This window comes from Scyliorhinus canicula, chromosome 4, assembly GCF_902713615.1.
Source record: "Scyliorhinus canicula chromosome 4, sScyCan1.1, whole genome shotgun sequence".
Classification (NCBI taxonomy): domain Eukaryota; kingdom Metazoa; phylum Chordata; class Chondrichthyes; order Carcharhiniformes; family Scyliorhinidae; genus Scyliorhinus; species Scyliorhinus canicula.
The window spans coordinates 40450527-40464047 of record NC_052149.1 but is presented as its reverse complement, the minus strand read 5'-3'; the positions used below and the strand labels follow the sequence as shown (position 1 = coordinate 40464047).

The window sequence follows — 13521 nt, the reverse complement described above, 5'->3', positions numbered from 1 at the left end:
GGACAAAGGAGTCGCCCTGTAGGCTCACAGTGCCAGGTTGAAATCAGAACCCGAGTCATCAGCTTTGCACAACAGTCTTTTAATGATGCTGACCCCTTTTTGAGCCTTCCCATTCGATTGGTTGTTGTGGGGGCTGGATGTGACGTGTCGAAAGTTGTACAGCCGGGCAAAATCTGTCCACTCCTGGCATGGAACAGGTCTACACCCACTTTGGACCATGGGGAGGTCACCATTTCATGCGGCTATAGAGTCTCTTTAGACTGAGCCGGCTGGAACCTTTGACATGTTGGGCAATTGAGGACCGTGTTGCCGATATCTTGGCTGATGCCTGGCCAATATACTGCCTCTTGGGCTCGACGGCGACACTTTTCGACCCCCAGGTGACCCTCGTCGATTTGGCCGAGGACCAACTCTCGCATGCTCTGTGGGATCACAATTCTGTCAAGGTTCATGAGGATGCCGTCTACCACCATTAGATCGTCCTTGACATTATAAAACTGGGGGCACTGCCCCTTTTGCCAACCATCTGTGAGGTGTTGCATGACCCGCTGGAGTACAGCATCCCTGGCTGTCTCCTGACGAATTTGCACGACCCTCTCATCAGTGGCCGGAAAGTTGGAGGCACAGAATTGCACCTGTGCGTCTATCTGACAGACAAAGTCAGTTTGCTCACATGGTGTGGTGATAGATCTGGAGAGTGCATCGGCCACAATGAGCTCTTTGCCCGGGGTGTACACCAGGTCGAAATCGTAGCAGTGGAGTTTGAGGAGGATACGTTGTAGCTGTGGCGTCATGTCATTGAGGTCCTTTTGGATGATGTGAACCAATGGCCTGTGGCCCGTCTCGACCGTGAATTTGGGGAGGCCACACATAATCATGGAACTTGTCGATCCCTGTGAGGAGGCCCAGGCATTCTTTTTCAATCTGAGCGTATCGTTGCTCAGTGGGCATCATGGCTCTAGAGGCATATGCGACTGGTGCCCAGGAGGAGACGTCGTCCCGCTGGAGGAGTACTGCCCCAATGCCATCCTGGCTCGCATCGGTGGACATTTTCATTTCCTTGGCAGGATCTAAAAACGCCAGCACCGGGGCCTTGGTGAGTTTCGCCCTGAGCTCATGCCACTCATGCCCATGAGCGGGTAGCCACTGGAAGTCCGTAGTTTTTTTAACGAGATGGTGGAGAGCTGTGGTTTGTGATGCCAGGTTGGGGATAAACTTCCCAAGGAAGTTGACCATCCCTAGGAAGCGGAGGACTGCCGCCTTGTCCTCCGGGGTCTTCATGGCGTTGATCGCTGAAACCTTGTCTGCATCTGGCTGCACGCCGAACTGTGAAATGTGGTCGCCGAGGAATTTGATTTCTTTTTTTTTGAATGTTCATTGGGGTTTATTGAGAAGTTTACGATGTGCACTTCATGCAGCTCAGGTACATGCAGAGTCCCGAACAAAACATTCCGGGGTCCGCACCTTGTCACAAGACAGGCCCCGTTACTCTCACTCCTCCCCACTGAATGCACCGATATTCGACTGTTGTGGCTTCACGGCGGAGTCGTCCGGGCACGCAGCTCCCGTCGAAGCACATTTTCCCCCTCTCCCACCGCCCATAATTACACAAGCCAGAAGCTCTCCACAGATTTACACAAGACAGTGCCCCATCTCCTCCCACTGTCACCCCACTTAGGGGAATCGAGGGAACTTCCTGTAACTCAGTAGCCTCCACCCTCCAAAAACTCAACAGCCACCAAGAAATTTCCCCCGGATGCTCCATCCCAACATGCTTCAATTTTCCCCGAACACCCCACAGTACTGCTGTTAAACCATTCTGGTACAGAGCACCACATACGCACGCACACACAGCAGGAGAGACCCTGATAATGTGGGGAGAGGGGGAGAGAGACGGGGAGAGGGAGGGAGGGCGAGTGGGTCGAGCAAGAAGGGAGAGCGAGAGGGGAGAGAGAGACAGACAGGAACAGAGAAACACGGACAGAGAGCGAGAGAGAGGGGGAATGAAGAGAGAGAGACAGAGAGAGATACAGATAGAGCTTAGGGGTGTCAATAATTACAGAGCAGTAAATGCACAGCAGCATGTCCCCTTCCTCTCTCTTTGTTCCCTCCCCTCCACACTCCCTCATGCAGAATATCCCCAACTCGCTCTCCCTCCCATCCCCCATGGTCGATAAGCCCCTCAATCAGTTCCCGTACACGCTCTCATTACTGAAGGCCATATACATAAAGGAATCCTCCTCGTGATGTTCCTCGTAGATCTGTACCATTGTTGCACTGGACGGAGGCAGCATGTCATTGATGAAAAAAAACAGAGCCTCCTCTGGCCGCAACTGAATCCGTTTTCGAATCAGGAAACAGAACTGACCAACTGTGAGGTCAGAAGGAACAAGGTATTTTTTCTTGTCCAGTTCAGCCACTCGGGTGTTTGGCGATCTCTCCACAATGACCGGCACTTTATCCGGGTATTTGGCCCGGATCTTCTCGCCCTCTGCTCGCCGCACTTCAAACGGCTGCTCGCTCTGGTATTGGAACCGCATCTTAATTTCTCCGACTTTTAAAATTAATTAGTATATTCCCGCACGCAAACTTTTACCGCTCCGAGATGCCGCGGAAATGTGAAGCGTTTAGCTCACTGCCGCCGCCGTCGCACTAAAAACCAGGAATTTGATTTCTGATTGACCGAACGAGCATTTGGCTCTGTGGAATCGGAGGCCATGCTCGTGGATCCTGTGGAACACCCGCTTGAGGCGATCAATGTGCTCCTGAGGAGTTGTAGACCAGATAATATCAACGACGTACACTCGCACCCCCTCGATGCCCTCCATCATTTGTTCCATTATGCGGTGGAACACCTCTTGAGGCGGAGATGATGCCAAAGGGCATTCGGTTGTAACAGTAGCGACCGAACGGGGTGTTGAATGTGCACAGCTTTCGATTGGACGCATCCAGCTGTATTTGCCAAAACCCCTTGGAGGCATCCAGCATCATGAAGAATTTGGCAAGAGCCATCTCGCTGTTTAGCTCTTCTCGTTTAGGTATTGGGTAGTGTTCCCTCATGATGTTATGGTTCAAATCTTTGGGAACGATACAGATTCGAAGTTACCCTGACGGCTTTTTGACACAAACCGTGGAGCTAACCCAGTCCGTGGGTTCCATGACCTTAGAAATGACGACCTGGTCCTGGAGGTCTTGCAGCTGCTGCTTGAGGCGGTCTTTAAGGGTGCCGGCACCCGATGCGGTGCATGAACAACAGGAGTGGCATTTGGCTTCAACAGGATTTTGTATCGGTAAGGGAGTGTGCCCATACCTTCAAACACGCTATGATATTGCGCTATGATGTCATCGAGTTGGGCCTGGAAGTTAACATCTGGCGAGGCCGTTGCCTCAGTGGATGACATGGTGTGAACCCGCTACACAAGGTTCAGGAGTTTGCAGGCCCGTGCACCGAGCAGGGAAGTTCTGTTGGTTCCTACAATTTCAAAATGCAGCGTTGCTTTTGAAGAATGATGGGACACCGCAAGCTGGCATGAGCCACTGGCAGCAATGGCATTGCCATTGTAGTCAAGGAGCTGGCAGGCCGGTGGAGAATGCTTGGCTTAACGCGGATGGTGTCAAGGTCAGACTTTGAAATGAGGTTTGCTGAAGTGCCGGTGTCCAGCTTGAAGCGTATGTGAGCCTTGTTGACCGTAAGGGTGGCGCACCACTCGTCATCCGGATCAATGCACATAATTGGGAGTTGTTTCACCATCGTTGAGAAAGGCAGCGTATGCTTGGTGATGATGCGCACCCGGAATGGGGATTTGAGGCCCTCAGTGTCGGGATCTGGCAGATTGTCGGTGTCTGAGTCTGTGACGGGTTGCTGTACTGACCGGACATTCCTGCGCTGTGGCTGGGACCGCTGTGTGTTGGGTAGTGGAGCAGATCTGCAAAGGGCTGCGTAGTGGCCAAGCTTGCCACACTGGAGACAGCTTCGAGATTTTGCGGGACATTGCCGCTTTAAATGGGCGGAGCCACAGTTGGAACACGTCATGGCGCCGACGTCAGGACGTTCTGTGCGCCACTGTGCATGCGCAGTGCGGTCGAACAATGTGCGCACTTACGCGGTCTGGTCGTCGGTCTCGCTTATCCACTCGGTTGTGGCGCGCATGCGCTGGAGCCCGGGAAAAGTGTGCAAAATGGCCACCCTCATCCAGACTCGGGCCCTGCATTTGTTTGATAGCCTGCACCCGTTCGGCATTGTGGGGGTTTTGCCGTGCCTGCTGGCGAAGGGGATCGAAGTGGACCCCAAAAACGATCTGATCCCAGATCATGGAATCAGAAGTGGAGCCATAGTTGCATGACTGCGCGAGGATGGGGAGATGGGTTAAAAAGGACTGAAAAGGTTGATCCTTACCCTGAAGCCTCTGCTGGAACACATACTGTTCAAAGCTCTCGTTGACCTCGATGTCACAATGGCTGTCGAACTTCAGCAGGACTGTTTTAAACTTTGTCTTGTCGTCGCCTTCAGCAAAGGTGAGGGAGTTGAAGATGTGGATAGCGTGGTCCCTGGCTGTAGAAAGGAAGAGTGCAATCTTCCTGGCATCCGATGGGTCGGTAGGTCGGTGGCTTCAAGATATAGCTGGAACTGCTGCTTGAAAATCTTCCAGTTTGCACCGAGGTTGCCGGCGATGCGGAGGAGGGTGGACGCTGTCCATGTTACCGGATGGCTGATCGCTGGTCAAAGGCAGATTATCTCAAGGTAGGTCCATCAAACTCGAGCATAACTCACTGGTACCATGATGTGTTGGGTAAGCTGGATCTACGAGGACTGCGTTTACTGCAGTGGTGAGAGAGACAGGCTTCCAACAGTTGAAGAAATGCAACTCGATTTTATTGAACACTTAACTATGATACATGCTTTAACTGTGGGTTGACACTATGCTGACTTGACTGGAGACCTGAGGCTAACCTGACCAGACTATCTTACTACCACATGGTATTTGTTCTAGTTGCTGCTCACGAGCTCTGACTGTCTCAGAGGCTGGATCCCGAGAGAGCGGGGAAAACTAGTGCCCTCTGGCTTTATAGTGGCCATATGCTGTCTGGTGATTGGCTGCTGTGTTCTGTGTTCACTGGTCATCCTGTGTGTCAATCACTGCCTGTCTGCACACCATCATATACCTGGATGTATATTATGACAATCCTCACATGGGCCTCACATTGCAAGTCCGCTCCCCTTCACTGTGTGTCCATAATGTTGGAAACGTTTTGTACTGTAGGTGAACTAGGACGGAAGGGCAGCATAGTGGTTAGTACAATTGCTTCACAGCTCCAAGGTCCCAGGTTCGATTCCCGGCTTGGTTCACTGTCTGTGCGGAATCTGCATGTTCTCCCAGTGTCTGTGTGGGTTTCCTTTGGGTGCTCCTGTTTCCTCCCACAGTCCAAAGCTGGGCAGGTTAGGTGGATTGGCCATGCTAAATTGCCCTTAGTGTCCAAATGTGCCCTTAGTGTTGGGAGGGGTTACTGGGGATAGGGTGCAGGTGTGGGCTTGGGTAGGGTGCTTTTTCCAAGAGCCGGTGCAGACTCGATGGGCCAAATGGCCTCCTGCACTGTAGATTCTATGATTCTGTGAACTTGTCATGTAAATGCACAAACAGCACTGACCTGCTGTATTGCAGAGGATAAAACTTGAAAGAAAAACTTGATGCCATATGTGCTTTTCAGACAGCATATGGTACATGACCCAGAAATATTTGAAAGGAAGGGTGGAAAAACACGGTGAAATAATGTAACTTAAAGAAAGAAGCTTGAGGGAAACATGCATTTGAAACAGTCATTTAAAACCAAAAAAGAACATTTGACGATAAGGACTCCAGAAAAGGTGACACATCTTTATTATATACAACGGCTTCTTGCTGAATATCATTGTATAGTCCTAAAAAAACAATTTCCAACCAAGGAGCCATTTAGCGTGGCCAATCCACCTACCCTGCACATCTTTGGGTCATGGGACTGAGACCCACTCAGACACTGGGAGAATGTGCAAACTCCACACCAACAGTGACCCAGGGCCAGGATTGAACCCGGGTCCTCGGTGCCGTGAGGCAGCAGTGCTAACCATTGCGCCACCTTGCTGCCCTAATTGTATAGTTCATAAAATAAATAAAACCCCACTTGTGTTGTGCCGATGGGAACTATATCTCAATCCTCAGAAATTATTGTGCAGCAGAACATTGAATTTGTACATTATAAAATAATACTTCATGCAAACAAAATCCGTGGAAGAGGATTAAATGTCTTTTCATTCTGTCCTGATTTTCTTGGTGAAGTTTAGAAACCAATAGCTCCTATTTTTGTCTGCACAGTATTGTGGCTCAAGATTAAAACCTAATTACATGTAACAGGAGAAAAATGACATCTTTATTCAATATGAATCCAAAGGCTGACCTTAATCGTTCACTCTGGTAGTGCATTCAATTCAACATGTCTTCCGAATAAGCTGCGAGTAAGCAAAGGAGCAGGGGGAGGGAAACAAAATTAATACCATAACCCAGTTGGGTAAGTTGGTGATTGTTCAGCCACAGCTGATTCTGTTTCAGTCAACACAGCTTTACTGTGGAATAAAAATGATGAATCCATTGGCCAATTTGAAGGATTTACAGTTCCAACAGGACACAGTCAAATTGCATTTGTAGTCTGTGGGCTGATGATAATTTAGCCCTATTTCATTTGCTTAATGGAATGCTTCACAGCAGCTTTGTGTTCCATTATTTATAGAAGAATTCCAGTGTGTGCGCATGTTCTTTAACAACTTGGATCTGCTTGCGTTCCCTTTGAAATCTCCCTTTGCCCACCTTTACACCCTCCCCCCACCAAACACACATTAAAAAAAACGGTGGCCTGCTCTTCAGTATTCATTTCACTGATTGGGACAAGATTGCTTCACGGAAACGTTGGAGGAAATATCATGGTTGATGGCAATATGGTTTCCTGAACAAGGGTCTGGTTTCATGTAAATAGATTGGAAGTGTCATAATATACATCCAGGTATATGATGGTGTGCAGACAGGCAGCGATTGACACACAGGATGACTAGTACCAGCCGGTTCCTGTACCAGCCTCCCCGAACAGGCGCCGGAATGTGGTGACTAGGGGCTTTTCACAGTAATTTCATTGAAGCCTACTTGTGACAATAAGCGATTTTCATTTAATTTCAGTGGGCCCACAGAACACAGCAGTCAATCACCAGACAGCACATGACCACTATAAAGCCAGAGGGCACTAGTTTTACCGCTCTCTCGGGATCCAGCCTCTGAGACAGTCAGAGCTCGTGAACAGCAACTAGAACAAATACCATGTGGTAGTAAGATAGTCTGGTCAGGTTAGCCTCAGGTCTCCAGTCAAGTCAGCATAGTGTCAACCCACAGTTAAAGCATGTATTATAGTTAAGTGCTCAATAAAATCGAGTTGCATTTCTTCAAGTGTTGGAAGCCTGTCTCTCTCACTACTGCAGTAAACGCAGTCCTCGTAGACCCAGCTTACCCAACACATCAGGAAGTTTTGTTGAATTTCAAGTGGTTGGGGGGGGGGGGGGGGGGGTGCTTGGCGAAATTCTTTTGTTCAAATTATTTTTCTCATCTCTTTTCCCTGCCCCCACCTCCCGTCATTCGTCCAGTGATAATTTCGAAACATATTTCTAAAGAATTCGGACTTGTATTTATGTGTCACCTATTATGTTCTGGGGTCATTGTAAAGTGCTTTAGGATCAATGAAGTACTTCTGAAGGATGGTCACTGTTGTAACATGTAGTGTAGGTATATCCAGAAAACTCCCTTGAGCAGCAGTGAAGTGAAGGCCCAGATTATCTGTCTTTTTGGTGTTCATTGAGGGATGTATGTTGGCCATAACACTGTGAAGAACTCCCTTGCACTTGTTCACGTAGTGCCACGGGATCTTTATATCTACCCAAGAGGTCAGATGAGGCCTCGGTTTAAATCTCATCCCCAGATTCGATTCCTGGTTTGGGTCACTGTTCTCCCCGTGTCTGCGTGGGTTTGCTCCGGGTGCTCCGGTATCCTCCCACAATCCAAAGGTGTGCGAGTTAGGTGGATTGGCCATGCTAAATTTCCCTTAGTGTCCAAAAAGGTGAAGTGGGGTGATAGGGATAGGGTGGAGGCGTGTGTTTGAGTAGGGTTCTCTTTCCAAGGACTGGTGCACACTCGATGGACCGAATGGCCTCTTACAGCATTGTAAATTCTATGATAAGCCTGTGCTCCTGACAGTGCATCACTCCTTCAGTACTGCTCTAATGTTTCAGCCTAGATTATCAACTCCTGGTTCTTGAGTGGGGCTTGAATCCACATCCTGATTCAGAGGTGAAAGTGGTATCCACTGAGTGATGGCTGAAACTTCTGGGATTCTGTTCCAGGGATGCCAGAAGCCATCTGCCACTTCTCCCAAGTGATCATTCTTCACATATTGCCTGCACTCATCTATTTTATCAGCGCTGGGTACTCGAACTGATTTTTTTTTTTGCTTCATTACTATTCCAGGGAGTCTAATTGTAGCATCCCCCAATAGCTGCAGATGCTGAGATCTGCTAACTCACCAAAGACCAGAGATCCATATGGTTTCTACAACACCAGACAATGCATTCTTTTTATGATCATTTGTTTGCTGAACTACATTATTTTAAAAACCTAACATGCAACAGTTGACATTTCATTTGTGATGACTGTAACTACCTTACCTCCCTAAGATGGGGCTTCTAAAATGTGAGTGTTTTAGAACAAGCTATGCAGCCCACTGCTTCAAAAAGTAATGAGTATCGAAAGTTGAGGCTCAGAACAGAAACATTCTGTCATAACACCGAGCCCAAAAATGTGGTGCCAATTGGAAGAGAGTCACTATGCAGGAACATTCTTATAACAGGAGATTATTTTCCCCACAACTACTCACAACCAGTATTGTATGGTTTCTAAGCATAGTGTTATAACAAGGAATCGCTCCCTTTATATGTACACTATTTAAAATAGCTGTTTATAAAAAATATTGTTCTCCAGTCCTATTATGGACTATTTCTGTACGTCTCTGAGAGCAGAGCAAACTGCATTACAGATTAGTTAGAAAGAGTGTAGGAGTTCAAGGCTCTTTTGTTTGTTTTTTTGAAGAGTGGTAGGAAGTGAATTATGGTGTCCAAGAGGGTTAATTGTATATATCAGTTTGGATGTTGATGTAGATGGTATGGTATTGACATTTGCAGAAGATACCAAAATAGAAAATGTTAATTCTTCAGAAGACCAAAGGAAACTGCAAAGGGATATTGGTACGGTTAGGAAATGGGTGGCCAATTGTCAATTGGGGTTCTCTGTCACTAAGTGAGAGGTGATGCATATTAGTTTATACAACAAGCCGTAACTTTATTCTGAATAAAACTTTTCTTGGTGCTGTGGAAGAGCAGAAAGACTTGTGTTGCAAACACATGTTGAAGCCATTTTTAAATAGTTACGGAATTCTTTCTTTCATTCTGAGATATAAAATACAGAATCTAAGAAGTAATGAGCCTATGTGTGTGTATGTATATATTTATATATATTTTTAAAATCTCATCTTGAGTACTGTGTACAGTATTGGGTTCTAAGCTAAAGAAACAATTTTGAAGATTTTAGAGTATGTATAAATCCCGTACCAGCCTCCCCAAACAGGCGCCGGATGATGTGGCGACTAGGGACTTTTCACAGTAACTTCATTTGAAGCCTACTTGTGACAATAAGCGATTTTCATTCATTCAGATTAACTAGGATGCTACCGAACATGAGGAAGTACAAGGACAAAGAAAGATTTTGAGGAATTTAATCTTCTCTTCATGAGAACAATGTAAGTTACAGAATGACAATCTATTATATTGTCTAAGATATGAACAAATGAGACAGTGTAGATAGAAGCATGTTGTTTTCAGTCGTTGAGAAGACACAAATGTGGGGTCGTAGATAAACATATAATGTGCAAAGAGTTTCCAGGTCAATGATTGAGGTAAAAAGTATCAGTATTCAAGATGAGATTAGGTAGGCAGATAAAAGAAAAGTGGGTGATAGGATATGGTAACAGGATGTATCAACGTTATTAGGACTGTTTGTCGTGTGGAGGCCAATTGCGAGCCCAGATTGGTTGGGCTGAGTGGCCCATTTCTGAGTCAAAACGTTCTATTCATCCTGGTTAGTGTGACTTCCAATGAGGTTTCATTAGAAGAAATTATGTGGCATACAGACACTGAAATTCCAACCATGAAACGCAATAATTAGAAAGAGTACAATGATCCTACACAGATCTAACTCTGCCTGAAGAATCTCCTATGCTCTGGACATATGGAAGTAAGTTGCAAATTTAATGAAAGGGTTAATTTCCAGAGATGGGGATTTCGACTTATAATATTTGGGTAGCTTTTCCTTTGAAGAAGTGCTCCATAAATTGTTGCACAGACATTTAAAATAATCAATCAAATTGGCAGCTCAGTTGCTTTTATTGTGCTGCAAACTACTAGTTCGTACTTGTGGTTTCCCCCATACAATTAATCTTGCAATATTATTTAAATAAATAACAAAGGAACAGCAAAGGCATTGCACTGGATGTGGTTTGTAGTGACTTATAGTGTGGATAAAGGCACCTGACTATATGAAATATGGTCATTTAGAAGGTTGCAGGGCAGAAAGCAAAAATCTGGGATACAATGATGTTTCTTGGAGTGGAATGATTCGATGAGTGGTTTTTCACCGATCCCTGTGTTAGAGCTTCACCAATTTACTGTGTACATAAATAGCCTGGACTTAGTAATTGAGGGATTAATGACCGAATTTGCTGGTAGCACAAAATTGAAAGGTACAGCAAATTGTGACGAGGATGATAAAAGACTTCAGGAAGACATGGCCTAACAGGTTGGGCGTAAAGATGATCGACGTGATTCACAGTAGAGAACCGTGAAGTACGTTTTGGAAGCAAGAATACCAAAAAGAAATACACTTTCAAAAATGTAAGATAGGGCAGCACGGTGGCCTAGTGGTTAGCACAGCTGCCTCACGGCGCTGAGGTCCCAGGTTCGTTCCCGGCTCTGGGTCACTGTCCGTGTGGAGTTTGCACATTCTCTCCGTGTCTGCGTGGGTTTTGCCCCCACAACCCAAAAAATGTGCAGAGTAGGTGGATTGGCCATGCTAAATAATTGGGTCATCTAAATTTGTATTTAAAAAAATGTAAGATTTTAAATGAGTAGAGGAGCCTGGGTATCCAGGTAGCCAGGTCATTGAACGTGGCACATACAAGCAAATGGGGCAGCACGGTAGCATGGTGGTTAGCATAAATGCTTCACAGCTCCAGGGTCCTAGGTTCGATTCCCAGCTGGGTCACTGTCTGTGTGGAGTCTGCACATCCTCCCCATGTGTGCGTGGGTTTCCTCCGGGTGCTCCGGTTTCCTCCCACAGTCCAAAGATGTGCGGGTTAGGTGGATTGGCCATGCTAAATTGCCCATAGTGTCCTAAAAAGTAAGGTTAAGGGGGGGGGGGGGTTGTTGGGTTACGGGTATAGGGTGGATACGTGGGTTTGAGTGGGGTGATCATTGCTCGGCACAACATCGAGGGCCGAAGGGCCTGTTCTGTGCTGTACTGTTCTATGAGGTCATAAATTTGACAAACACAATCCCTGTCCATGTGTTTAACGGCATTGAATAGAAAAGCAAGGAAATAATGTTGAATTTTCAAATGCCTATTTAGGTTGTGGCTGGAGGATTATGCACATTTTTGGATATACCATAACAGGAATAGTGTGAAGCCAATGGCAAATGTGTTGCCAGGAATGTGGGCTACATTTATGAAGGAAAACTTAAGGAGATGGGCATTTTAGCTACAGCTCATAACAAAATTCTTGTCTACAGGAGTTTTCACTGTCCATAAGACATAGGAGCAGAAGTAGGCCATTCGGCTCATTGAGTATACTCCGCCATTCAATGAGATTGTGACTGATCTGAGGTGATAATCATCAACTCTACTTTCCCACCTTAACCCCGTAACCCTTGATTCCCTTACTGATTTACACAATGTATTTCTCGGCCTTTAATGTACTCAACTACCCAGCCTCTACAGCTCTCTGTGGTAAAGGATTCCACAGATTCATTACCCTCTCCCATTTTGAGTAGAATTCACACGGGTAAAACTTGATTACCAGTCAGCCTGAAAAGCAGCGCCAAAATTGGTATCCAGTCAGCGCAGAGACTAAAAAAGGCAGCTTTACCTGATCATTTGTGTCACTGGAGTGATCGGGTACAAATAAATATTATTCTCAAGGCGCCATGTAAAATTTGAAAGTGCTGCATTGTTAGGATCCCAAATGAGAACCCAACTATTTTTCAATTTGTAAAACTGAGGAAATGTTACTGCACCACAGGAGTGATAACACGGACCAATAGTTATCTTTTATGCTAAAGCAAACTTTAATTTAATCACAGAATTGACCACATTAGCAGTAAACATAACATAAGAACTAGGAGCAGGAGTACGCCATCTGGCCCCTCGAGCCTGCTCCTCCATTCAATGAGATCATGGCTGATCTTTTGTGGACTCAGCTCCACTTTCTGGCCTGAACAGCATAACCCTTAATCTCTTTATTCTTCAAAAAACTATCTATCTTTATCTTAAAAACATTTAATGAAGGAGCCTCTACTGCTTCACTGGGCAAGGAATTCCAGATTCACAACCCTTTGAGTGAAGAAGCTCCTCTTTAACTCAGTCCTAAATCTACTTCCCCTTATTTTGAGGCTGTGCCCCCTAGTTTTTCTTTCACCCGCCAGTGGAAACAACCTGCCCGCATCTATCCTATCTATTCCCTTCATCATTTTATATGTTTCTATAAGATCCCGTCCTCATCCTTCTAAATTCCAACGAGTACAGTCCCAGTCTACTCAACCTCTCCTCTTAATCCAACCCCTTAAACTCTGGAATTAACCTAGTGAATCTAAAGTAGATTTACAATTAATAGTTACAACAATTCTTAAGTAAAAGAAGAAACCTTAACTTCCTAAACCTGCCACTTTATTCAAATTAAGCAAACCAATATATATTAAATACCACCCATGAATGAAGTTAACAACCAGGGTTTTACTTGCTTTTCTCTGTGAAGAACCTTTGGAGAGAGAATCTTTCAGGACCAAACTGAAACACCTCTGTTCAGATTATGTTCGAGGCCCTACTGACTCCTCAGACAGACCTGATTCCTCCCATTAACTACATCATCTGTACTCACTTTTGTAAGGCATTATTTTGTCTCTTATAAGATGTCCCTTGACTTGTGTAGCCAGGACCAAATACAATACTCATAAATTACCTACACCCCAGGGGTCCTTCAAACCTAAACAATATTCCATTAGCTAGCTATTTGTAAACAAGTAAATGGTTCTCGAAATCTATTAGCAGAACACTTCACCTGCAAATCAATGATTACCTCACTTTTACGATGCGTATACCACCTCTTTGCAGTCATGCTATCTGTATACATCTT

At 45.8% G+C, this 13521-nt stretch overlaps 2 protein-coding genes across 3 annotated transcripts in view; one reads left to right on the top strand and one right to left on the bottom strand.

Moving 5' to 3' along the window:
* Window positions 1–13521, top strand: part of zswim5 (zinc finger, SWIM-type containing 5) — a 272952-nt gene that overhangs the window by 202446 nt on the left and 56985 nt on the right. The window lies entirely within an intron of this gene.
* LOC119964516 (gamma-aminobutyric acid receptor-associated protein-like) lies at window positions 1951–2657 on the bottom strand. Its single transcript, XM_038794099.1, has one exon. The coding sequence runs from the start codon at window positions 2538–2540 to the stop codon at window positions 2187–2189; it is 354 nt and encodes a 117-aa protein (XP_038650027.1). The 5' UTR covers window positions 2541–2657; the 3' UTR covers window positions 1951–2186.